At 40.1% G+C, this 26,094-nt stretch overlaps 1 protein-coding gene and 1 non-coding gene across 7 annotated transcripts in view; one reads left to right on the top strand and one right to left on the bottom strand.

Annotated features, from left to right (window-relative positions):
• XPO5 (exportin 5) overlaps positions 1–26,094 on the bottom strand; it is a 48,099-nt gene that overhangs the window by 21,084 nt on the left and 921 nt on the right. For 5 of the 6 annotated variants that reach the window (XR_005021821.1, XR_005021820.1, XM_036868610.1 and 2 more), the window contains exons 2-20: positions 25,219–25,340; positions 24,242–24,314; positions 23,022–23,159; positions 22,676–22,858; positions 19,423–19,449; positions 18,691–18,876; positions 17,970–18,046; positions 15,047–15,146; positions 14,026–14,109; positions 13,282–13,407; positions 12,285–12,375; positions 9,850–9,978; positions 8,143–8,261; positions 6,249–6,404; positions 4,978–5,019; positions 4,564–4,653; positions 3,610–3,809; positions 2,699–2,798; positions 1,660–1,841 (exon numbers count right to left, since the gene is read on the bottom strand). Coding sequence is in view for 4 of the 6 variants with exons in the window: in XM_036868610.1 (XP_036724505.1) it covers positions 1,660–1,841; positions 2,699–2,798; positions 3,610–3,809; positions 4,564–4,653; positions 4,978–5,019; positions 6,249–6,404; positions 8,143–8,261; positions 9,850–9,978; positions 12,285–12,375; positions 13,282–13,407; positions 14,026–14,109; positions 15,047–15,146; positions 17,970–18,046; positions 18,691–18,876; positions 19,423–19,449; positions 22,676–22,858; positions 23,022–23,159; positions 24,242–24,314; positions 25,219–25,340 (2,225 nt within the window). In the remaining 2 variants the exon portion in view is untranslated. The remainder of the gene's footprint in view (positions 1–1,659; positions 1,842–2,698; positions 2,799–3,609; positions 3,810–4,563; positions 4,654–4,977; positions 5,020–6,248; positions 6,405–8,142; positions 8,262–9,849; positions 9,979–12,284; positions 12,376–13,281; positions 13,408–14,025; positions 14,110–15,046; positions 15,147–17,969; positions 18,047–18,690; positions 18,877–19,422; positions 19,450–22,675; positions 22,859–23,021; positions 23,160–24,241; positions 24,315–25,218; positions 25,341–26,094) is intronic. The other variant, XM_036868608.1, reaches the window with a different exon arrangement.
• Positions 8,823–8,894, top strand: TRNAD-GUC. The gene has a single exon. It is a non-coding gene; the product is annotated as a tRNA-Asp (tRNA).

Below are 26,094 nucleotides of genomic sequence, written 5' to 3'. Positions count from 1 at the left end.
GGCTTAAAAAGTCAATGAGCCTGTTGCTATCTGACTTCATCACTTTCACATTTCTCTAAACTACAGAAGATCCTTTTGGTCTTAAAAACATCAATATGGAGACAAACTTTTCCTTGACTAACTATTTTACTACCCTCTCAACATGTAACCCATACTTCTTTTTGAAATCTTTTTCCTCCTTTTGAAATCAGAGCAAAGTATTGTCTATTTCCATATACACGTCCACAATGACAACTTGTTCAGACACTCCAGCCCTCCAATTTGGTCAACATTAACTTAAAACCTTGGATTCTTAAGCATATGGTCCAGGGTGTCTGTTGTCAGCAGAGCATCCCTGAGACATGAGTAATCTGGTTTACTCATGTTGAGTAAATTTGGTTTACTCAGTTGAGACTCCGCTCTAATACCCAGGATAAGAGGCCAAAAAGCAGTGGAACAGAGCTCTAACCTGAACTCAGAAACACTAGGAGATGTAAAAGCAATCAAATTTTGCTTTGGCCAGTAAAAACTGATTCTCTCCAAAGGCTCTCTTTCACTGTAGAGAGCATCTATCCCTGAATCATGAAACATATATTGAGTAACCAACAAGCCTAGACTTGGCCTACTTCCACTTGATTATATTAGCTCATGTGATTTATAACAGTGGTTCTGAACCTTTAATGTGCACGCAAACAACCTGGGGATCTTGTTAAAATGCAGATTCTGATTTAGTATGTCTGGGGTGAAGCCCTAATACTGCATTTTAAACAAGCTCTCAGGTGACTGCTGATGCTGCTGGTCTGAGGACTCAGCTTTCAGAAGTAAAAACCTAGGACTCTGATGTGGAGCGTGTATCATGCCTTCCCTTTGGCATGTTCAACCACTGGATGTTTGGTCCATTTGAGAACACAGTCACTACTGATGAATTCAGATTAGCTCGTTTGAATACCTGACCCAGAGAAGCACCACTACAGAAAGCAACTGCCCTGCTCCCAATGAACAACTCCTTTAGTGGCAAAACTTTAGACCAAATGAAACTTAAAGTAAAAAGTAGAAATGAAGTATAAAGAAGTAAAAGAACACAGAGGAGGCTCAAAATGAGAAAAGCCATTTTGAGATTAGCCCCCATGTGTTCACTTGGAATGCAAGACTTATAAAAGTGAGAGCCAGGGCTTCCCTGGTGGCACAGTAGTTAAGAATCCGCCTGCCAATGCAGGGGACACTGGCTCGGGTTCGAGCCCTGGTCCGGGAAGATCCCACATACCGTGGAGCAACTAAGCCGGTGTGCCACAACTATTGAGCCCGTGCTCTAGAGCCTGCGAGCCACAACTACTGAAGCCCGTGCACCTAGAGCCCATGCTCTGCAAGAAGAAGCCACTGCAATGAGAAGCCCGCGCACCGCAACGAAGAGTAGCCCCCGCTCGCCACAACTAGAGAAAGCTCGCGCACAGCAACGAAGACCCAACGCAGCCAAAAATAAATAAGATTAAATTAAAACAACAACAAAAAAAGTGAGAGTCAATGTTACTTTTAAAAAGGAGAGTCCCTCTAGAACGGAACAAGACCTAATCTCTTATTTACCACCATATGATCTGAAGAAGTATAAACAAATTAAGCTTTTGAGATTTTTAAGGCAAAAAGTTTTAAATACAACATAGAAAAACCATTATTCTGACTCACCTTATAAGGGCAAGCAAATTGTCAAGAAGTTTCAGAATCTGTTCTGTGCAGGGGTTACGGAAGATTGGATTTCCAGGGGGTGTATAACCCACCACAAATCCCCCAGCTTTGGCCTCTTCTAGGTCAGTGGGCCAGCAAGTTCGTTTCACAACACCCAGAATGCTATACACACAAAAGCTCATCTACAGAAAAACATAAAAATGAAAGGTAAACATAAAAGGGGAAGAAAAGACAAAAGTGCTATTAGATATTTGCAAGATTATGGCAAAGGTGACATAGAAGCCAGACAAAAGGAAAAGACGCCCACCCCGGCCCCCATCCCTGTCCCTTCCTTTAAGGTCAAGTCCAAAAGGGATCCTTTCAATGCCATCTTCAGGACCAGTGGTAGGCTCTAAAAGCTTTCCTTTCATGAGGATATCCTTCCAGAGGCTTGCAGGACCCCAATTAGAAGGGGGCTTGGACATACTTCAAAACAGTATTTACGCTGCCAACACTTCATCTTGTTTTTGAGTTGGCCTTGCATCCTCCAGTTTAGGCCTTCATAGATTTTGCCCTAATCCTCAGTCATAGTACTTTCTACCAATTGACTACTTGCCAGGTTAATTAATAAGACTTTTGCCGTAATGGAGCCAGGAACAATGCTTATTTGAATAGCAAAGAACTGGAAAATCTCAGGTTTGCAAGTTAGGCCACCATTTAGGACTTAACTTGCCAGAGAGCAAAGGCAGGGAGAACCCACCCTGCTGACCAAGTTCTGACCTACTTCCTCATTACACCTTCAGTCCTCCAAGCTATTTACAGATCCTTAAAGCCAAAATAATGACTTCATAGAAAAGACCACCTGCTCTGCTGTGAGAACTAACTCAAGAACTTAAGACTAAAGAAGAAAAGAAGGGAGACACTAACGCAAGTGGAGATTCCCAGATTTCTTGCTCGTATACAAAAAAACGTTAAGTCTACAAGAACCTGGACAAATGACAACACCCTACTCCTACCTGTGGCCTACGCACCTTCCCTATCCCAGGAGAGGCTTACTCACTCGTGCACGGTTTAAGCCACAGGGATCCTCCAGGCCTGGGTCACAGCTTGTCCGATCTGCACCCACATAGGCAATAAAAGCATCAACATCTGACAGCACTCTAAAGGTTGGTGGGGGAAAGACAAGTTACAGCACGACTTTAAGCAAGGACAGTTTCTTCCTCAAGAGCTAATAAGCTGTGATTATTTCACCCCCAAAGAGCAGTTGTTACAGTGAGAGGAATCTAATCAAATTGTCAGCTGTCATATGAAGATTTATTAACTTCTCTTCCCACTTCTAAATGTTATTAGTGACACTTTAAGAATCAAAAAAGGTACAAGCTTGAGAAGGCTATGTGGGCACAGAGGGGTGTCTGTACAGCTCCTACTTTGTATGGCCCTACTGGCTGTTCTCACTTCTTTATATGTGCTGAAGCTGCAACTAGACACCACAGCAGACCTCACTCTGTGGCCTTCCGACCCACACTATCCATCTTAGTCATTTCGTCTCTGTTCCTACACCTCTGCAGAGCAAGGTGATGTTTTCGCCATTTCACTTACAAGACTGCTTTTAGAGCAGTGGTGCCAACCTCTTTGGCACCACAGGGACTGGTTTCGTGGAAGACAATTGTTCCACGGACCCGGGGTCGGGGGTGTATGGGGGATGGTTCAGGCGGTAACGCGAGCGATGGGGAGCGGTGATGAAGCTCTCCTCTGCCGCTCACCTCCTGCTGTGCAGCCCAGTTCCTAACAGGCAGCGGACCAGTACCGGTCTGTGGCCCGGGGGTTGGGGACCCCTGTTTTAGAGGCCTTCAGCTATCACTGATAGTACCACTATACCTTGATATCCTTACACCCCGACCCCGGACATAGTCTTAGAAGAGAACGGGTACTCAAGTGCAGTCAAGGTCAAGGGCAAAGGATCTCCCCCACCTGTGCATGTCTTCAGAAAGCCAGATGCTGGCCACGGGTGCCATCAGCTCCTCTAGAAACACCTTCTGACGCTCGTAGTTCTTGAACTGGTTGCTAATGAGAACCAGGGCTTCCATGAGGGCACACTTCTCCATCTGTGTCAGGAGCAGCTCACTGGAGAGGAGCTGCTTCACATGGTTATACAGCATGTCAAAACTGGGCTGCATTTCACAAAGAAAAAAACCCGAAGGTGGTGAAGGTCTGAGTTTCAAGGAGTGGTGGGTCACTCAAGGAAGGTAAAAAGAGGATGAAGACACTTCCAGGACAGTCAGGCCAATAAGACTGTCACTTAATAATTTAATTATAACACTCTTCTTTTGGCTGAACAGGCACGCAATTTAGGTTTTGAGTATTTGGGTAACTGCACTTTCTGACTCTACAACTGTGAAAACCATCTGTCTTTTATATCTATATCAACTTTTACAGTATCTTCATGGACAAAGATGAGTTTGTTTTATATACATATATATATATTTTATATATAGAGAGAGAGAAGGAGGGGGGGGGAGAGAGACAGACAGACACACACAAATAACTGCTGTGTATTCAGAGAAGAAATTTTTGGTTAATTTGTTATCTGGAGTAGTGCTAAACTTCTTACAGAAACCCTCCAAAAAACGTTGGGGTTTGCACCTGGCTTCTCTCAAGACTAGGCACATCACTTGGCAGTGGTGGTTAAGAACATCACACATAGTACGGTAAAGAGGTGTACACTGACAGGGAAAACTTGGTCATCCATGTGGAAGAGAACAATTCATTCTGAGGCAATATATTTGCATTTCTAAACTTCACTGAGTAGCTCTGGAGTTGGGGAAGACCAACCTTATGTGAGGTATAATTAGCGGTGGATTTATAGAGGAATGTACCCAAACTCGGCATGTCTCAGTGGTTACTTGAACAGAGTCCAGGGCTTACCAGCACGAGCTGGGGGTAGTCACGACACATCTTGATGATGGAGGAACAAGCATGTCTCCTCACATTCCTCACCGCCCGGGTCCTGGGAGCCTGGGAAGAGATATTCAATAAACTTAAAGCTACTTTTAATATAATTAACAGATGCTTCAGAGAATCATGTAAATATCTCCTTCAGAGGTAAATTCACAATTTTCACAGCTATGGGAGTATAATCAAGTGACATTTATAGTTACCATGAATCCACATGTTTACTATTTGTCCTAGAGTATCTCTAGTGCAAAACACCCCATCATATGACTATCTCCTGCCTTTATTAACCCCTTTTGCTTATTAGAAAAATCTACACTAAGTGTTGGGTATTCACATTTTTGTTCTTAAGAAGTTAGAATTGGTAGGCTGAATTAATGATCTTACCTTACTTTCCTCAACAGTTTCAAAAGTGACAGATGAAAATAGCTAAGGGGAAGAAAAAAGGTCACTCATAAGTACCAAATGCATAAAGTATTTTTAAATAATAGTTACAAAGTTTCTAACAAAATCCCCAAAGTGCAAACAATATGGTAACAAAAGGGTTTTCAACTGGCATTACAAAGTTTCAGATGTTCATTTTCTCAGATAACTCTGCAATAGGCTTGAGATTCACAATTTTACCAGCAAACACTTTACAAAGATAAAGGCCACAGAATCCCAGAACAATCCAGGCTATCATCCAAGAACTCAGCCATGGTCACATCTCTCCACTTTTTGTTAAAAGTTGAGTGGTCTACTCTCCCTGATTCCATTTCATAACTCCCCACTTACTCCTTAACCCAATGCAATGTGACTGCTGCCCTAGCCACTATGATGGAATAACACGCTAACAAAGGTCTAGAGGAACCCTATGGACACTCTCCAATTCTTAAAGAAATTCTGTGGCAACAAATGAGTCCACATTTTTGAAGTTCTCCTGGACTTTGTAACACAACATTTTCTCCATCTCTCTGGCCATCCCTTTTTTTGTTCTTTGAGGGCTTCTCCCTCAATGATGGTGACTGTCAGGGTTCTCTGTTTGAGCTACATGTCCAACTCTACATAAAACTCCTTTTTGCTAGGGCTTCACCTCTACTATTGGCATTTCTATGATGGCGATGCCTTAATTTTCTCTCATAATTTTCTGAATCTAGACCTTTAACCTCAAACAGCCAGTTTAGCATGAGATGTCTCCACTGAGATATTATATGTATACTTTAAACCTAGTCCTGCAAAACAGAACTCACCCCTTCTCTGCCTTACTCCTTCCCTCCTCCTGGTCCAATATTCTCACTCAGGTGGTGCTTCACCTCTCACTAGTCACCTCAACTGGCCCCCAAAACCTTTCCTCTTACAAATCACCTCCCAACCCGACAGCAGACATTGATACCTCCTCCTTCAGGTACTCTTTTCCATCTCAGTGTACATGTCTACTAACTGCAATGCCACGTAGGTACCACATCTGTCTATGTGCCTTTCTCCCCGAACAGAGAGGTGGTAAAGGACAAGGCTTTCCTACTAGCATGGTGCCTGCTCCACATTAAGTACTGAGTAAATATTTGATAAATAAATAAACAACTGTTTATTAGCTTGTCTCATATACTTACAAAAACAGTTACAAGAAATAATTAGCTTAGAAATGCCAAAATGAAGTTTACAAAGGAGAGGGAGTTTACCTTAGAGAAGACCTGGGGCAGGAACTCTGGTCTGTAGGTGACAAATGGAAAGAGTGCTGAGACATTAGTGAGGACACAGGACAGGATGAGGGGATCCTTGGTGTCAAAGTTCAGGACCATCTGCAATAGCTCTACTCCATCATTAATAGGAATTTCCTGTGATACAGACATGAAAAGGAGGTTGACATAACTGAAAACCACTTTTGCTAAATTTCCTTCACACTCTATGTAAATATGGTTGTCACATATGGTTTTATATACTGCTTCTTAACCCTTAAACTTCTAAGCATTACCCCATGTTATTAAAATTTTTCACAAATGATGCTGCCATTATTAGGGATGTAGCATTACCTACTACTAGAAATTGAACAAACTCAGAATGCCATCATTTCAAAGTGAAGTGAATATAAAAGCAGATGAAGTTAATGATCCTAAGATCTAATTTGTTAATATGCCATTTATGAATCTGTAGATTGCTTTGGGTAGTAGAGTCATTTTCACAATGTTGATTCTTCCAATCCAAGAACATGGTATATCTTTCCATCTATTTGAATCATCTTTGATTTCTTTCATCAGTGTCTTATAATTTTCTGCATACAGGTCTTTTGTCTCCTTAGGTAGGTTTATTCCTAGATATTTTATTCTTTTTGTTGCAATGGTAAACGGGAGTGTTTTCTTAATTTCACTTTCAGATTTTTCATCATTAGTGTATAGGAATGCAAGAGATTTCTGTGCATTAATTTTGTATCCTGCTACTTTACCAAATTCATTGATTAGCTCTAGTAGTTTTCTGGTAGCATCTTTAGGATTCTCTATGTATAGTATCATGTCATCTGCAAACAGTGACAGCTTGACTTCTTCTTTTCCGATTTGGATTACTTTTATTTCTTTTTCTTCTCTGATTGCTGTGGCTAACACTTCCAAAACTATGTTGAATAATAGTGGTGAGAGTGGGCAACCTTGTCTTGTTCCTGATCTTAGTGGAAATGGTTTCAGTTTTTCACCATTGAGGACAATGTTGGCTGTGGGTTTGTCATATATGGCCTTTATTATGTTGAGGAAAGTTCCCTCTATGCCTACTTTCTGCAGGGCTTTTATCATAAATGGGTGTTGAAATTTATGAGAAAAAGCACTGTATTTCACTTATCTTCAAGGGACTTAGATTCTTTCTACAGCTAACCTAGAATGAGTTAAGACGAATTACCCCAAAATAAGTGATCCAATTATTTTTAATCTAATTAACATAGTTAATATAGTATATGCTGTTATCCGGTTTAATCAGATTATTCAAGAAAGAGGGACACAGATCAGCCATCATGAATATTCTGGTCAATTTGCCAAAATTGGCAGATATCTCTTAGATTTTCCAATTCAAGGCTTCCATCACTGTCCTCCCTATAATAGTTACCCTACCTGTGGTTCACTGTACTATCAGGCTCATCTTATTATCCCCTAAAACGAACACTAAACACCACGGGGCTTAAAGTCAGAGAGACCTAATTTGGGTCCCAGCTCTATTTATTAGCTATTTGACCTTGAGCATGTTATTTACCCTCTCTGAATCGCAGTGTCCTCTTCTGTAAGATGCACACTCACATATTTTCCTATCCCACTGCTAGTTTTAAGAAGATCAAAATTGGGGACTTCGCTGGTGGCGCAGTGGTTAAGACTCTGTGCTCCCAATGCAGGGGGCCCGGGTTCGATCCCTGTTCAGGGAACTAGATCCCAGATGCATGCTGCAACCAAGAGTTCACATGCCACAACTAAGAAACCGGCGAGCCGCAACTAAGGAGCCCGCCTGCTGCAACTAAGACCTGGCGCAACCAAATAAAGAAATAATAATTAAAAAAAGAGCAAAATTATTATGCAATCAGCACAAGAAACAATTACTTACTTCTTTATCTAATGTTCGAAACATCTGGTTGATCACACTTTCCAAAAAAAAGGTCATGGCTTCCCACTGCACAAATGAAGGTGAGAAGATGGAGCAGAGGCTGCCTTCTCCAGTTCCAGCTGCAGGGGAACAGGGTTTTAAAACACACACACACACACACACACACACACACACACACACACACACACACACACACACACACGCACTTATAAACACTGTAGGATCACAGAAGACACAGAGACCACGGGGCTGTAGAAACCACTAGGTAATTTCACAGTTGAAGGAACAAGGTAATCTAACCCTTCTCAGCCTGGGAAAAGAAAAGGAAGCAGAAAGGGATCCCTATCCTGCCTCTACCTCTAAAAACAAACTGTCTGAATTCACCTTTGTGAGCCTTGTCTGCAAAGCCAGTTTGAGTACTGAATGCGAATATACACATAAGCATCAAAACCAGTGCCTGGCCTATTGAGAAATATTAATTAATTTCCCCCTCCCTCCCTTTTCATAATCTGTCCATGGGAATCTAAATAATTATGATATCTAAGACCATAAAGAATCTTTCCAACAAGGAATTGCTGTAAGATACAAAATGCTGCTTCACATCCAGTAGCCTCATGACAGCTGCAAGGGCGCTGTGCAGAGAACTGTGCCACCCTCCAAGTTCACAAGTATCATCAAGTTCCCTGGTGGCCTAGTGGTTAGGATTTGGTGCTGTCACTGCCATGACCCAGGTTCGATCCCTGGTCAGGGAACTGAGATCCCGCAAGCCACATGGCGGGACCAAAATATGAAAAAAAAGAAAAGAAAAAACCCCACAAGTATCATCAAAGCATGTCACTTAAACAGCAAGGCCCCTGCAAAACGAATTACAAATTACTTTTCTTGCTTCCATACAGGGCTCACACTTACTAGCTTCATCTTGGTACAACATATTTGGGCCTCTGCAAACATTCAAGTTACTAGATACCAGGGACCTTTACGGTCAACTGTGAATACATAAAACTGAATGTTAAATCCCATGAATGTCAAGTAACTAGTGTACTTGGTAACTGACCATAGTGTGGAGTTTTTCCAAAGCAGTGACTTACACCCTTTCCTTACAATCCTCTCACCCACTGCCTGCATTAATAAGATGACAGACAAGATACAGAGCACAGAGAAGTTACCTAGCTTATGCTTTTGGGTAGAGGGGGGTTACTTTGATTTTACATAAAGTGGCATTTCCCAAAGGCTTTGAGGGGGCTGAGCGATACGGGAAACCCCTGCACTGCTTGTTGTGCCTGACTAACAAGTCATTTTTTCCGAGTTTAAGAGAAATGCCATGCAAGAACTTGGTTGAAAAGCTTTAAAAAGTTAGGTCTAGACATGTAATTTGTTAGATGCTGCCTGAGGTGAAGTAATAAATTCAACAACAAACAATTGTTGACTCTGTTAGAAAAGAAAAATGAAGGCAAAACTGATAGGGTCATGGTTTTACCCTAATTTAAACAGAGTTAAAATCTGGTATTATATCTGCTTTCTCTGCCTATATGTGCAAATGAAAAGGCTCACTCTCTAGGATGGAACTGGGCAGTGAGCAAAGCTGTTTTTGAACACTATTAGCATACTGTTTTGAAATGTGGCTCAGAGGTTTATTTCTATGTACAGTTTTGATACATAGAAATACTTCACTAATGTTCAGTCAGAAAAAAACAAAAAAAGTCTTACAGTTCATGGATCCAGTATCAACAGAAGTTGAGAGCTGATACTTTAGCCACTCCCCAGCCATCTGGAAGCTAGTCTTGGGATCCAAGCGACATGCTAACCTCATTACTTCTCCTTGTTGGGCCCGAGAGGCTGCCAAGAGAAAGACATGAATCAATAACCGCATATAACAGATACTTAGTTAATGTTTATGCATTTATCCATCCCAGGAGGAAAACATTCAAGAGATTTTGTTTTGCAGACTTATGCTCTGAATCTAACAAATGTTCAGTAAAGCTTTGTTAACAAAACTAGAAATTTTCAAAACTGAATTCTAAGAAGCCACCATACCAGCTAGATCCTATAAGCGGCAAATCAAAAGTGGTCTCCCCGGGCTTCCCTGGTGGCGCAGTGGTTGAGAATCTGCCTGCCAATGCAGGACACACGGGTTCGAGCCCTGGTCTGGGAAGATCCCACATGCCGCGGAGCGGCTGGGCCCGTGAGCCACAATTACTGAGCCTGCGCGTCTGGAGCCTGTGCTCCGCAACAAGAGAGGCCGCGACAGTGAGAGGCCCGCGCACTGCGATGAAGAGTGGCCCCCGCTTGCCACAACTAGAGGAAGCCCTCGCACAGAAACGAAGACCCAACACAGCCAAAAATAAATAAATAAATAAATAAACAAAGTAAACAATGCGTTTAAAAAAAAAAAAAAAAGTGGTCTCCCCTTTCTGTTGGAATTAAAAGGAGATCAGATTGGTACAGATGTAAAACGGTATGGCTGCTGAAGAAAATGGTCTGGCAGTTCCTCAAAACATTAAACATGGAATTACCATATGATCTAGTAATTCTCTTCCTAGGCATATGCCCAAGAAAAATAAAAACATATGTCCGGGCTTCCCTGGTGGCGCAGTGGTTGAGAATCTGCCTGCTAATGCAGGGGACACGGGTTCGAGCCCTGGTCTGGGAAGATCCCACATGCCGCGGAGCAACTAGGCCCGTGAGCCACAACTACTGAGCCTGCGCATCTGGAGCCTGTGCTCCGCAACAAGAGAGGCCGCGATAGTGAGAGGCCCACACACCGCGATGAAGAGTGGCCCCCGCTTGCCGCAACTAGAGACAGCCCTCATAGAAACGAAGACCCAACACAGCCAAGATAAATAAATAAATGAATAAAAAACAAAACAAAACAAAAAAACATATGGCCACTCAAAAACTTGTACCCAGGGGGATTTCCCTGGTGGCGCAGTGGTTAAGAATCCACCTGCCAATGCAGAGGACATGGGTTGGAGCCCTGGTCCGGGCAGATCCCACATACTGCAGAGCAGTTAAGCCCGTGCACCACAACTACTGAGCCTGCACTCTACAGCCCGTGAGCCACAACTACTGAAGCCTGCGCTCCACAACAAAAGAAGCCACTGCAATGAGAAGCCCGCACACCACAATGAAGAGTAGCCCCCGCTCGCCGCAACTAGAGAAAGCCCGTGCACAGCAACAAAGACCCAACACAGCCAAAATAAATAATAAGTAAATAAATTTATTTTAAAAAAATAACAAAATAACTTGTACCCAAATGTTATAATAGCATTATTCTTAATAGTCAAGATGTGGAAACAACTCAAGTATTTATCAACTTATCAACGGATGAATAAAATGTGGTATATCCATACAATGAAGTATTATTGGAAATAAAAAGAAATGAAGTACTGATACATACTACAACATGGATGAATTTTTAAAACGCTACACTAAGAAAAAGAAGGCAGTTAGTTACCAAAGACAACACACCGTATGATTCCATTTATATGAAATGTTCAGAATAGGTGAAAGATAGAAATAGAAAGCAGATTAGTGCTTTTCCAGGGCTGAGAGGGATAAGGGGATTGGGAGATGACTGCTAATGGTTACAGGGTTTCTTGGGGACATGAAAATATCCTAACATTGACTCTGGTTGTGGTTGTACAACTGTGAAAATACAAAAAAACCCCACTGTATTATATACATAAATGGATGAACTGTATGACAAATAAATTACGTCAATAAAGTTGTTATTAAAAAAGGGAGGGGGGACCAAGTTACAGAAAACCCAGAAGAGAATTAGGAATCGTGGGTTTTTCCTCTCTTTTTTAGAAAAAAGACCCACAATGTAAGATGGTATTTAATTCTAATATATAAATATAAAAAAAAATGAAAGTGCCTTACCTAAAGTTACTATCTCTAAACATCAATGTCCAAAGGCAGTGTGTGCGTGTATATGTTTGTGGGGGTGTGTGTGTAAGAGATAAAACAATGCGTGGAATAAGTACAATCCCAGCACTCTCTGCAATGTGCAAATGGAGATTAAACAGGCTGCTGTCCAGACTTGGGGCTCTTTAATACAGAACCTCAAGGGTCATGCACCATGACTCATAACACTAGATGCCATTCTGAGACTGGAAGAAATTCCAGGCCAAGTCACTCACAGTTGAAGAAAGCATTGAAGTCCTCGTCGCTATCAAAATCAAATCGAGAGTATTCACAGCTAGGGCTGTCTGTTTTAGAAGGAAAGCCCATCTGGAAAGAGAAACATAATTGGGGTAGGGGGTGAGGGTTTTCATGAGATATATGATGATAAATAACTGCTTCTGGTCTACCCCTAAGTCTACAATTTGCTTCCAGCACGAATAATCCTGGGAGTGGTAGAAAGAGAACGTTTTTTATTTGATACCCTCTTCCAGGCTCCTCGGGGAAAATTAAATTCTGGAATTAGTTTAAGGTCTTTGAGTATAAAGATGTCCCAAAACAAAGTGCTGATACAGCTTGCAATAAGTAAAAGAATTGCAACAATTTGTCTTCTTAAATGCTGAACCCTGGAAATAAGCATGTAACTTTTTATGTTTCATTCAAAAAGTACTGAAGACCATGAAGGCAGAGAACTAGAAGATGGTGTGCAACGTGCTAGGTGAATTCCTTGAGGAAATAAGGGGACCCTTGAATGGGTCCTATTCTCTGATTTTACAAATCAAGATGAAGCATCTGTCAGCTGCAAGAGCCTTGAACAGATCTCAGAGTGTTCATAAGCAACTCTCTGTTGAGGTAGGAGCAATCTGCTTCCATTCTCCCCTTCTCATTCACCTTCCTGACCCTCACTTGGCCTTCAGAAAGTCAGACATTACTTCCTCTTGGAATCTCCCTGACTCCACCCTCCTTTCTATTTTTAACCTCTGAAAAGCAATGATCATATTGTATGGTCATGGTCACTGCTCTCATCCTATCACTTCTTTTTCCTAGCACTTAGCCCAATACTTGGCATATAAGTGCTCCAAAATATGAAAGAGTAGATATTTCTTCTTGAGGAATAAAAGACTAATATGCCCAAGGAAAGGATCTCAGTGACCAAGACAGGGCTGTCAATGATGCCATCTAAGTCTTATGATGTGTATTCACCGACATTCCACGTTTTAGATTCCCACTGCATACCTTGACCAAGTTAGTCATAGAAGCACGAAGATATTTTGGTATTATTGCTAATAGCAAAGGGTCACGGGATAGGATCTCATGCCGGAAGAGGGCTCCCCAAGTCATCTGAGTTGAAGAGCGCAAAAACTAAAGGGAAAAAAGAAAAAACTCAGTTTAAGGAGTTGGGTTTTATATACCAAGACTATTACTTAGCTCAGCAATTATCCACTATATTTTTCCATGGAAATAAATGTCTGTAATACTTTGAAACTGCCCATACTGTAGTACAGCAGTAATGACTGCTCATTATGGACCATATGTTAATAAGACAGACTGGGTCAGGTGCAATTCCCGGAGTATGAGCTGAATTCTACCACTTTCTGTTTTATGCAAGAAAGGACAGAGGAACCTCAGGATGATATTACAAGGAAAATCTTGGATTGGATAAAATTAATTTTATAATAATACAATTAATCAGACTTTTGTATTTAAAACGTCTTTAGTGGTAAATCACCTGGGACATACCTCATTATCTGATTGAGCTTTATCAGAATGACACTACCTGAGGGGTAACTGCTGACCTAGACTGCAATGCTTAGCTCAGGAAGAAGACTCAGCAATTTTCTTAATGAAATACTACTACAGTTATTCTCTAGGATCTTAAGAGTCACATTTTATACTTCAGCTGCTAATTACTTCCGGCCATAGCGCTTGATTTTAATTTACTTAACTAAAATTTTGAGAAGTCACCTCCATAAAGTTTACCTGACTTGGATGAGTTGTGAAAGCCAGAAAAGATTCCAGGTATTTTCCAAAGTTTGCTGGTGTTTCTACATCAGAATCCACACCCTGTAGGACAAAAAGACCACTACATTAACGATGTTGATGGAGAGGTCAGGGTAGAGAGTGGAGTAACAAATACAGACAACTTATACCCTCAAAGATTTCAGGTTTGAAAGGACTTTATACTTCCTTGTGGCCTAAGGAAGGCATCATATCAAGGGCTAAAACACAGGAAAGCTGCTTTACCTCCTTAATCATCATCATTAAAACCTATTCTGTGGAAAAAACAAAAACAAAAAAACCTATTCTGTGGTCAAATAGTAAAACAAGAGTATTCATTTCAGAAATCCGTAATTTCTTCAGATCTAGTCTAGTCACATCTCTGTGACCTAACCTATTAAATAACCACTTGATGGAACACATCTTATGTCTGAAGTTCCATCCTCTCTAGCCATTCAAGCCACCACAAAAAGGCATAACATCAAGCGCAAAATGTCTGTACCAATATCCTATCTTTTAACACGTAAGACTGAGTATTAAATATTTCCCTAAAGACAATTAATTCCAGGTCAATCAGACTAAAGTTTTCTTTTATGATCTAATAATACATTCTTTAGATTTGGGGAAAGGGTTCTTTATTCAAATCCATAATGTTTCATGACCTAATAGGACTTTAAAGGGTAATGCACTCGGCAGACTGAAGTTTTACAAGTACCAAAATGAACAGGAGCAGCAACATTGACTTTATGGAATAACAGATGTGAATGTTTACTATTGACATTAATAATTGACTTGTTAAAAAAACTATATCATTCAAACTCAATTAAAATAATTGATAAATTAATTAATTAATTAATTAATTAATCTATAGAATTATAAGAAATAATCTGTAGGGAAATGCCCCCCTCAGGCTTAAATCAATGGCATGTGTCACGCCTTACACAAATATAACTTTCTAAATCCTCTCCTCAAATGGCCCTGAAACTCTCCAGAAAGTGCTCACCAGCAATGCACACAGCTGATTGCCCAGAGCACACAACACCTGACAGAGTCTCTTCAGGAAGACATAGTGTTTTTCTACCAAGCCTCCTCCGTCAGCAGTCCTGAAGAGGAGAAAACAGTGTGATTAGCAGCACATCAAGAGCACCAAAGAGAGTCCCATGGAATGGAGCTGTATGTGGTCTGTGCTCCAACATTCAAATTTCAGTTGATTATTAAAGTTAAAAAAAAAAAATCAAAAAACAAAACTAACCCCAAAACCTCCAACCAAACACTGAAAGATCGATGAGGAATAGGGGTCAATGCCATCTCATCCTTCAACAGACACTCTAATTTTGGGTAATGCGGTCCTTGAGTACTTTGGGATAATATTGTAAACTCTGAGCATGACTCCACAAAGCAATACATGTACTTATATGCATAAAAACTGCACAAAAAGACATTGGCTGATACTGAGGAAGGACTTAGATCTCTAGGGAAGCATGCAGTAATTCCTTATACCACCGACAAAATCAAAAGGACTATAATCAAGAAAATGAAAAGACAAGTGACAGACTAGGAGAAAATATTTGCAAAAGACACATCTGATAAAAGACTTATCCAAAATATACAAGACCTCTTAAAACTCAGTAAGAAAAAAATCTGATTAAAAAATGGGCCAAAGACCTTAATAGACACCTCACTAAAGAAGATATACAGATGGGAAATAAACATATGAAAAGAAGCTCCACATCAAATGTCATCAGGGAATTGCAAATTAAAACGAGATAGCACTATACACCTATTAGAATAGCCAAAATCCAGAACACTGACAACACCAAATGCTGGTGAGGATGTGGAGCAACAGGAACTCTCATACATTGTTGGTGGGAATGCAAAATGGTACAGCCCCTTTGGAAGACAGTTTGACAGTTTCTTACAAAACTAAACATACTCTTACCATATGATTTAGTAATCACACTCCTTGGTAATTACCCAAAGGAGCTGAACGTACAAAAAGGATGTTTATAGCAGCTTTATTCATAATTGCAAAAATTTGGAAGCAACCAAGATGTCCTTCAGTAAGTGAATGGATAAATAAACTTTGGTACATCCAGACAACAGAATATTATTCAGTGGTAAAAAGGAATGTGCTAACCAAGCCATGAAAAGACGTGTAGGAACTATAAATGCATGATACTAAGTGAAAGGAAACAATCTGAAAAGGTTACATACTATATGATTACAACTATACAACATTCTGGAAAAGGCAAAACTATGGAGAAAGTAAAAAGATCAGTGGTTGCCAGGAGTTTGGGTGGGAGAGGAGGGATAAATAGGCAGAGCACAGAGGATTTTTAGGGCAGTGAAAAAAAACCTGTAAGATACTATTATGATGAATACATGTTATTACACGTTTGTTGAAACTCAGAGAACGTACCCATAAAATGTATAACACCAAGGTGAACCCTAAGGTAAACTATGGCCTTTGGATGATTATGATGTGTCAATGTAAGTTCAACAGCTCTAACAAATGTACCACTCTGATAGGGGATGGCTATAATGGGGGAGGCTATGCATGTGTGGGGGCAGGGAATATATGGGAAATCTCTGTACCTTCCCCTGAATTTTGCTGTGAACGTTAATCTGCTCTAAAAAAACAAAATCTTTTTTTAAAGACAGTATTAAAAACATAACTTGGTATCTCATTTCTCCAAGTCATTTAGTTCAGATCAGTAATCATTTATGTGCTATTTTAGAATGCAAATACCCCTTTAAATTAAAAAAAAAAAATTATTTGGTGGCAAGACCTGACCTACAAGGATGTAGGACGATTCACACTAACAAGGATTAATAAGGACTGGTGTGGACAGCAGCCATATTAGCGTGTTCTGGAGGCAGTACAGTGTAACGTAAAAAGCATGGGCCTCAGGGTAAGAAAGACCTAGGCTCTAGTGATGTTGAAGGACAGCGTGGCACCATGGTTTCTAGTACAGGCTCTGAAGTCTGAGTTTGAATCATAGTTTTACTAACCAGTACCAGTAGCACAAATGGAGATGGGACACCTCAGTGTGAATGTCATAGTCTCTAGGGAACTAAGAAATGGGCCCTGGAAACAGTAACTACAGTGGCCACCCAAAAGACATGTTATTAGTTTAATTAACAGGACTCCTTAAAAACAGACCTGTAGTATCCATAGGAAAGAGCCATCATAAAAGCTATGTTAGAATGGACAGTAAGAAATTTTAAGTAATATATCTGTGTCTCACATCTTTTCATTTGTCCCTGGCACCAAAAGTGAAGAAAGAGTATTGAAGAAAAATGGGTGCTGTGACAGTTTCAACTACTGTAATACACAGTTCTACCTGACTCCCTGGTAAGAAAAACATAACAGAAAATGCTTTAACATTTTTCAGAGCGATTAGAAGAAAATAAGCAGAAGCCACTATTTCAGGACATAGAATGTTTTTACAGGATTTATACACATATTTCACACTGTCCACATTGTCCCTGCCGCTTCCTAGAGCCTCAGCACTTCAGGCATTGATTACTTTGACAAGGAGAGAGGGAGGAGTGTCTCAAGTTCTGCAATCAAGGAAGGCCCTGGGACAGACTCTGATCAGATCAGAGCATTCTCTGGCCTAGTCACCAAGGCTACTAGGAGGCTTAGGGATCATCAAAAGCAGACAAAGAGAACCAAGGAGATGAGCTGTCTGGGGAGAATGTGGAAAACTGTGACCGTGAGTGGATGCTGAGTCAACAGCCACAACTTATTTACAGCATAAGATCTTCAAAAAGGTGAAACAGTCCCTTTAAGAGTGCCTGATTTTCCTATTAAAAACACAGTCAACTGACTGCCAAGAGTCAAATAGGAACTTCAGATACATCCAAATGAGATACAAAAATGACAAAGAAATTAGAAAACACATAGAAAAGAAGATACTCACTGCGCAGCGGAGAGTATATAATGCATGGCAACATCTCCAAATAAGACCATCAAGGGCTTCCGGTCTTCCAACTTGCCCTAGACCCGATTTTAGGGAAACACAGGTAATACAAACTATGTTATTAAAAACCTCCAAGTACTAACAACTTCTATACCTATATAATCAAATATACTGTCTTCCTAATTTCTCACATAGCCCTGGGGCTAACTGAACACTGAAAAAAACTCAACTCTTTAAATCCAAATCTGGATAAGACTTATCCTTTAAAATGTGTTGGGCAATAATGATGATATGAAAGCAAAATAAATTACATCTGAAAATAACATTCATATGGAGATAAGAGTCACAATCCCATTTGTTAGCCAAGACAGCTATAAAGCCAGTATAGTCACCTTCTACAATTCTTTGACGTAACACTATGTGAGTTTTAAACTTTAACATTACGCTTATATAGTTTCTTAAGCATGAAGTACCAAGATTCACAGCTCTTTCAAGAACCAAGTAGCCCTACAAATCTCTATATATCCTGACAATGGATTCCTAGGATATCGGCAAACTGTTGTCCAAAAGGTTGGAGGCAGGTAATTAAGTTGGTGTCAAGTAAAACAAAAAAACAAACAAAAAAACCCAAACCTTTAAATGTCTTTCACCACAACATGGAATTAAACACACATATGCATCACTCAGAGACTGTCAAAGTCAGTTTGAAGTGGTAACTTACTTTCCTGCTGACTGCAATGAGAAGACACTCAGCTGCTCCCAGCTGAAGTTCCTGTTCGTTCAGAAGCAGGCACAGCATCTCCAGGAGTTTACAGTTTTCAGCAGTAATGTGACTCATGGACACCCAGTCAATGTAGCCCGCTAGAGTATTCAGTGCTGCAATTCCTACTCGACAGTTTGCTTGGGCCTGCATGAAAAGAAGTAACTTTTAGCCATTAAGGCCTCACTAACAGACAAGAAAGCTGTGATTATACCCGAGCTCCTTCTACTTTCTAATTCTAAAAAGAAAAACAAACAAAAAAATGTACTCATGCAACTGTTACTGATAGGCTACTCAAAGGTTTTCTTCTGATACACAATCACGTATCAAATGATGGCATTCTTGACGCCCATCAGTAAGACTATATTGGCATGTGTGGCCATTTTACATCCTTCAAGAAATCTCAGATATTATCATTTTAACTCCCTTCCACCATAGCTCAGTGATCAAATAAACCAAGGCTGAGGGAATTCCCTGGTGGTCCAGTGATAGGACTTCTTGCTTTCACTGCTGAGAGCATGGGTCTGATCCCTGGTCGGGGAACTAAAGCTCCTACAAGCCGCACGGCACGGCCAAAAACAAAAGCAAAACAAAAAAAAAACCAAGGCCAAGGTCACCCTCCACTAGGTATATGCATCCCTGTACCTGAAAGCCTCAAAGAAGCCTCCTTCCAACTCCACCAAGAGCTCTTACCTTTGACTCCTGAGAATTATCTGTCTTCTGAAAGAAAAGAAGTATAAGGATCTAAATGTTTTTAAAGAGCAAAAGGCTATGTAATAACTTTCCAGCCCCATAATCTAGGCCCTTGAACAATGATTTTCAAATACTCAACTTTTAATCTTGGAAAAGAAGACAACTTTACTAAGAACACAAAACTGACATTCTCCCAAAGGAGGACGGGTTATTTTAGTTTCAGCAATATGACAAAATTTACTAGAACATCAAGATCCACAAAGACAGTTTCAACACACACAGTTTACAAAGAAATACAACTAACAGATGAACAATGAAGCAGGCTCAACATTGCTAGTGATGAAAGAAATATAGTTTAAATCAAAGTATTAGCATTTTTTCTACATTAAAATAGAGACAAATTATAACTGGCAAAGGTATACTGAAATGATGTAATGTTAATGGAAAAAAGCAAGAAACAAAATTAAAATGAGTACCATTTATGACCGTGTATGTAGGGACATAACTGTAGGAAAACCACAAACACAAAAATATTAAATGCTAAATAGACCAAAATAATGTCTGTTCAGTAAATTATACAATTTATAATTTTACAAGCAGGAATAACAACTCCTGAAGTACTTGAAAACTTACCACCATTAGCATCATAAAGGATTTGTTTTACAATTCCTTTTCTCAACTTTCAAAAAGTAATTTTTCTAACAAAGAACAAGTATTAAGCCCTCACCATCAGTGGTCAAAGAGCGGTGTTAATGGGGCAGAGATGAGTAGAACCCTCTCACCAGCATCTACTGATGCTGCCCAAGAAGGAAAGGGATCCAGGCAACAACAGCCAAGTCCAGCCTTCACCATCTCCTCCAACAAATCCTGCATTCCCATTCGGATCCTATCCTCCTGCCCCCTGGGACCAGTACAGTAGCCAGGTGATGGGACAGGGAGAGTAAGCCTACTCATCCCATCCTTGTTTACCATTCAGCCTACTCCCTAGGTGGGAAGGTGAAGGGATGGAAGCAGAGAAGGAACTATGAGGAAACTGAGAAGTTTCAGGTACAAGAGATGTCCCTTGGTGCGCTCTGGTCCTGGTAGCCTGGTTTAACAGATGGAGATAATGGACACCAAGGCTAAAGAAAAACACCAGTGGATGTACTTCTAACTTGTGTCAGACCATCATCAATCGGCCCTGCTCTGGCATGTTGGCTAGATTCTAGGGCATTGAAGCATTCATAATTTGTTCACGTCTCTTAGGGATTAAATCTCCTAGGGGAAAATGAAAAGAATACCTCTTTGGACTTCCCTGGTGGCACAGTGGTTAAGAATCTGCCTGCTAGTGCAGGGGACACGGGTTCGAGCCCTGGTCCAGGAAGATCCCACATGCCGCGGAGCGACTAAGCCCATGCGCCACAACTACTGAGCCTGCGCTCTAGAGCCCGCAAGCCACAACTACTGAGGTCCGCACGCCTAGAGCCCGTGCTTTGCAACAAGAGAAGCCACTGCAATGAGAAGCCCGTGCACCGCAACAAAGAGTAGCCCCCACTCGCCGCAACTAGAGAAAGCCCGTGCAGCAACGAAGACCCAACGTGGCCAAAAATAAATAAATAAACAAACCAAAAGAAAACAACCTCTTTCACACTCAATACACATAGGTTTTTAAATGCAAATACTTTGATATTTTCTTTTGTAAAATCTCAGGGAGATATTTTGGGGGAAAGAGTCCATTCTAGTAAAAAGAATGGGGCGTGAATTCCACTATAATCATTTATTAGGGGATCTTCAATAATTATTCTCTGAAATTCAGTTTCCTCATCCATAATATGGAGACAATACTTTCTGACTCTTAGGGTTGTTTTGAGGATTAAATAACATGTAAAGCAAGAAAAAGTATATGGCATATATTAGGTATTCATTGTGAGTTTCTCCCTACCCTGACACCAATAGTACCTTGTCATCATTTGTGTTAGTATCTAGTGCTTCCCTGAAAATAGACTTAAGGAAGATGTCAGAGGTAGAAAACCCCTGGCAACCCAAATTTTAATGATTTTTTTTGTGTGAAATAAGCATGTATGAGGATTCTAGATTAGGGTTCTGAAACCTCAAAACTATTGACATTTTGGGTCAGAAAATTATTTTGGAAGACTGTTCTGGGCATTATAGAATGTTTAGCATCGTGCCTGGCTTCTACCCATTAGAGGCCAGTAGCAACCCCTAGTTGTGACAACCTGTGGGGCAAAATCGCCCCTCCTTTTGAGAACCACGGTACTAGATTAACTTTCACACGGCCTTCTTCTAAAGGCTCTCTGCTAAAGATGACAATGATTGGAAAGACAGTATCTGGTTTGCCTTTTTCTGCAGAAGAAAAACCTCATCAGGAAGAAATACCAGGAATCATGTAATCAAGATTAATAAAACTTGGCACAGTTTCCACTGCAAAAGGGACCAAGACTAAATGGGACATCGAAATTTAACAGGGATACTATCCTGACCTATCAGGAATCTGGGTTTTCAAATATTAAGAATTAACCTTCAGGGAGTTCCTTGGTGGTCTAGTGGTTAGGATTCGGTGCTTTCACTGCCGTGACCCGGGTTCAATCCTTGGTCAGGGAACTGACATCCCACAAGCTGTGCGGCATGGCCAAAATTTTAAAAATAAATTAAACAAACAAAAAAGGAAATTAACCTTCATTTTCATACTATTTTCTTAGGAATTTTCTTACTATAAAAGGAATTATTGGGCTTCCCTGGTGGCGCAGTGGTTGAGAATCCGCCTGCCAATGCAGGGGACACAGGTTCGAGCCCTGGTCTGGGAAGATCCCACATGCCGCGGAGCAGCTGGGCCTGTGAGCCACAATTGCTGAGCCTGCGTGTCTGGAGCCTGTGCTCCGCAACAAGAGAGGCCGCGACAGCGAGAGGCCCGCGCACCGCGATGAAGAGTGGCCCCCACTTGCCACAACTGGAGAAAGCCCTCGCACAGAAACGAAGACCCAACACAGCCATAAATAAAAAAAATAAATTAAAAAAAAAAAAAAAAAAAGGAATTATTTTTTTCTGGTAGGTATGGAAACTCATTGAATTGAGCTTCTTAGAAAATTAATTCCAGTTTTTCCTGTCATCTTTGTTTCTTTTTTGCTTATAAAATAGCCATTCCATTTACTAAACTGAACACCCTAGTTTCTTGCTAAAGGATTAACTTTAAAAAACAAACAAACCCACTCATGTTAGAAAAAAGAACTTCAGGGAGGTGGTATTTATCCCTTACCACTTGTTGGTACTTGTTCACATTTTCTTGAAGTGTGTTAAGTAGAAAAGTGAAGATTCTTTCCATGTTCTGGGTTAATGTTTGCTGGATATCCCTTCGTCTTTGAGGGGGTAGCGTCTGAAAGGTCACTACGTCCTCTGCCAGTCGCAAAAGGATGAACATCACTAATTCTGTCTGTGTTTCCTATACCAATAGAGAGAAGGTAGTTAAATGAAACCGAAATATGTTTTTCATTATAAATATGACCAAAGGCTCTTTTCTGCTGACAAGACAAACAAACCAACCAAAAAAACCCTGAAGAGCAAACAAAAACAAAAACCTGAATTGATACAGCTGTACTACATACCCCTTGTTTGGAAAGAGTGTCCAATTCTATTAGCATGTCAGGCCAGTGCTGTGGCCACTCCCGCTTGATCATTTCTACTACAATTCGAGACAGAACATCTTTAATATGGTTCTCCTCTTCCAAAATGTTCAGTGTTCCCTGAAAAAGTATAACAGATATTAAGAGGTCTGCAAGACTGAATTCAAGGGAAAAAATTGGGCTGTAAAAGTGTACGAAACTCATGAGCAGGCCTACTTTTAAACTAAACAGAATAAACAAACCTGTTCTCCATATCTGAGTCACCTGTCCTGAATTCTCACTAATCATCCTTCCCACTTAATGCTTAACAGAGGGTTGCATTGGCTAATAAAATGGCTGTCTCATGGAGCAAGGAAGACATAACTGCTCTTCTCCTTTACAAACTGAAGAGACTCTCATATTGATTGTTTTCATTTTGTAAGAGGGCCAGGGTGGAAAAGTATGGAAGTAAGGAACACATTGAGAGGCTGATAAAGTGGGACAATAAGGAGCAACTAAATATTTTACCAATAGTTCTAGTATTAGAAGATACAGAAAGACCATTACTGGGACTCTCTTCTGAAGTTTGATATCAAGACTAATGAATTATGACTTCTATCAAGTTTCCCCAGAATTAATAAAATACAAATCCTTAGCTAGCTAAGTTAATAATTTTGAAGGGAATTTTTTTTTTTCCTATTAACGACACTAGACTTTGGGGACGTAAAGGGGTGTGAATTCCCCTGCTCATGCCCTTTGTGAAACAGAACATAAAAGGCTATGGATTCTAAACATGTTCAAAGTCATATTCTAACACCTGAAACAAACTCATTCAGCATATTTTTTATTGCTAATATCATAAAGTAATTCACTTTAGAATAAAAGGAAACAAATAGCAAAGTGTAATCTAATTTAGAATTGATTAATCTAAGACTCTTACTCATTTGCTGAAAATGTTTAATCTCTCTGCCCTGTCTTCATAATTTTAAAAACAGAAGTCAACACATACGGGATTAATTAAATCCAGTAAGAGAAACGTGATGAACTGTGATTTCTAGTGATGGTGGTTCTTTTTATCTTGAAGGTAACATTTAATATTATATAAAGCATGCTGTTTGACCTATGCAGAAGCAGTGAATTTTCACACAAATGCTACATTGGAAAAGTCACACTTTGTCTAAACCACCTCGGAAACACAAGTCTTCCAACCAACCATTCCTTACATTTGCAATCAGCTCCATGACACTGTTCTTCAGATAGACCTTCTCCAATCGAGACATGCTGTTCCACCGAAACCTGGCCACCAAAATGCATAAAGTCAACAGAACCAAATTAGAAGTCTTCTCTTCAGAAGAGATTAGCTTTGATTCCTGTGTTAAAATTATGCTGGTAATTTCATTAAGAAACTATACTTTGGATTTTGGTATCCTTCAAAGAATGGACAGAAACAGTCCACATTTAACCAAAATGCTAACAGAAAAAAAGAGTTTTATATAGGCAGCAGTCCATTAATTAGAATCAACACAGGATCTGTGCACAGATGAGCTTTTCCCCTTGATTTTATTGACAGACCAAAAGCAAATATATACCTGGGACAACTGCAACAATGTAGCTGATTTTCAGAAAATAGAATTTGAAAATACTAACTTCCTTTCTGAACTGGCTTAGGGAATAGCACAATTCCAGAAAAACTGTGGCTAAATGTTAAAAGCTGCTTCTTCTGATAGGCACTGGGAGTAGGAGACTCAAGTTAGGAAGGGTTTTCAGTTATTCTCATATAATCTTGCTTAGAATTTGCCATTCACACGCAAACTTAAAAAAGAAAAGAAGAAAAGAAAAGAAATTAAAGACATGTTGCCTAATCAGAGATTCATTTACCTATACACTGCATTATTCTAAAAAAACTCTGAGGTCTGCTGGCATATATTAGGAGCTCAATAAATGCTAGCTAAATGACTATGAGCTAATACTTGCAGAATGCTTAGTATGTACCATGCACTTTACACAGATGAAGAAACTTGAGAAAGGTTAAGTTCCGAATGAGAGCTCCCGTGAGGTTGTGATAACCTCTCAGGAATCATTCCTTTCTCCCTGGGGATTGCTCTTTTCTACTCACCTAAACATTACCTCTATGAGTTATACAAGAAATAAAGATTTGCTCTCTCACACACTTGAGTGGTAAGGTCCAAAATCTCCTTACTTGACAACGTGTTCCAGGATCTGAAGGCCAAAATGTCTGACAATGGCAATTTGTGTTTTCTCAGCCAACCGCAAGCCACAGGGGACACATATAGGGCACTTTTCTTTAAACTCCTCACAAAACTGAAAAGAAGAAAAGTTAGTGTTTCCCTTAGGAGCCAAGAAAGTGTAAAGACTAAAAAAAAAAACTTCATCTTCAACTCCAACCTGAGCTATATTTTTAAGCTGCAAAATCTAGATCAATATTATATGAATAAAGAACTGATAAACATTCCTTTCACTTTGATAGTTCCAGATTTCCCATGCAATGGCCAATTAGTGTTAGAAAAAATAAATTTGACATAATTGAGTAAAAAATTGTTAGAGATACACCCCTGAAGTATACAGGTAAAATGACAATTTCTAGGATTTGCTTTAAAAACCTTTGGTGGGGGGAGGGATAAAGCAAATGTGGTAAAATCTTTACAGTTGCTGAGTTTAGGTGATGGGTATACACAAGACCATTGCAGTATTCTACTTTTGTGTCTATCTTTAATATTTCATAGTAAAAGACAAACTAATAGAACCCAAATATTTCTGATTCCAAATCCTGTGGCATACATCTATATATTGTAAAGTTTCCTCCAAGTGATGCTCACGCTACTTTATGAAGTTACATCTCTTAAAATACGCACGGCACGAATATTTCTTCCTAGAGGTCATTTCTCACAGCCCACATACATTGTTTGATGGGGGAATAAACTCGAATTGTATTAGCATCCCCATTGGTTTTGTATTAGCATTCCCAAATTACACCACAAGAATCAGTCCCGGTAGCAGAGCATCCGACAGTCAAGAAAACTACTTTCAGGAAACCAAAAGACCCTTGTTAAAATGC

This window comes from Balaenoptera musculus, chromosome 11 (genome assembly GCF_009873245.2).
Source record: "Balaenoptera musculus isolate JJ_BM4_2016_0621 chromosome 11, mBalMus1.pri.v3, whole genome shotgun sequence".
In the NCBI taxonomy this organism is placed as follows: Eukaryota; Metazoa; Chordata; class Mammalia; order Artiodactyla; family Balaenopteridae; genus Balaenoptera; species Balaenoptera musculus.
Note: the sequence above shows the minus strand (reverse complement) of the source record. Positions and strands in the feature narration are given on the sequence as shown.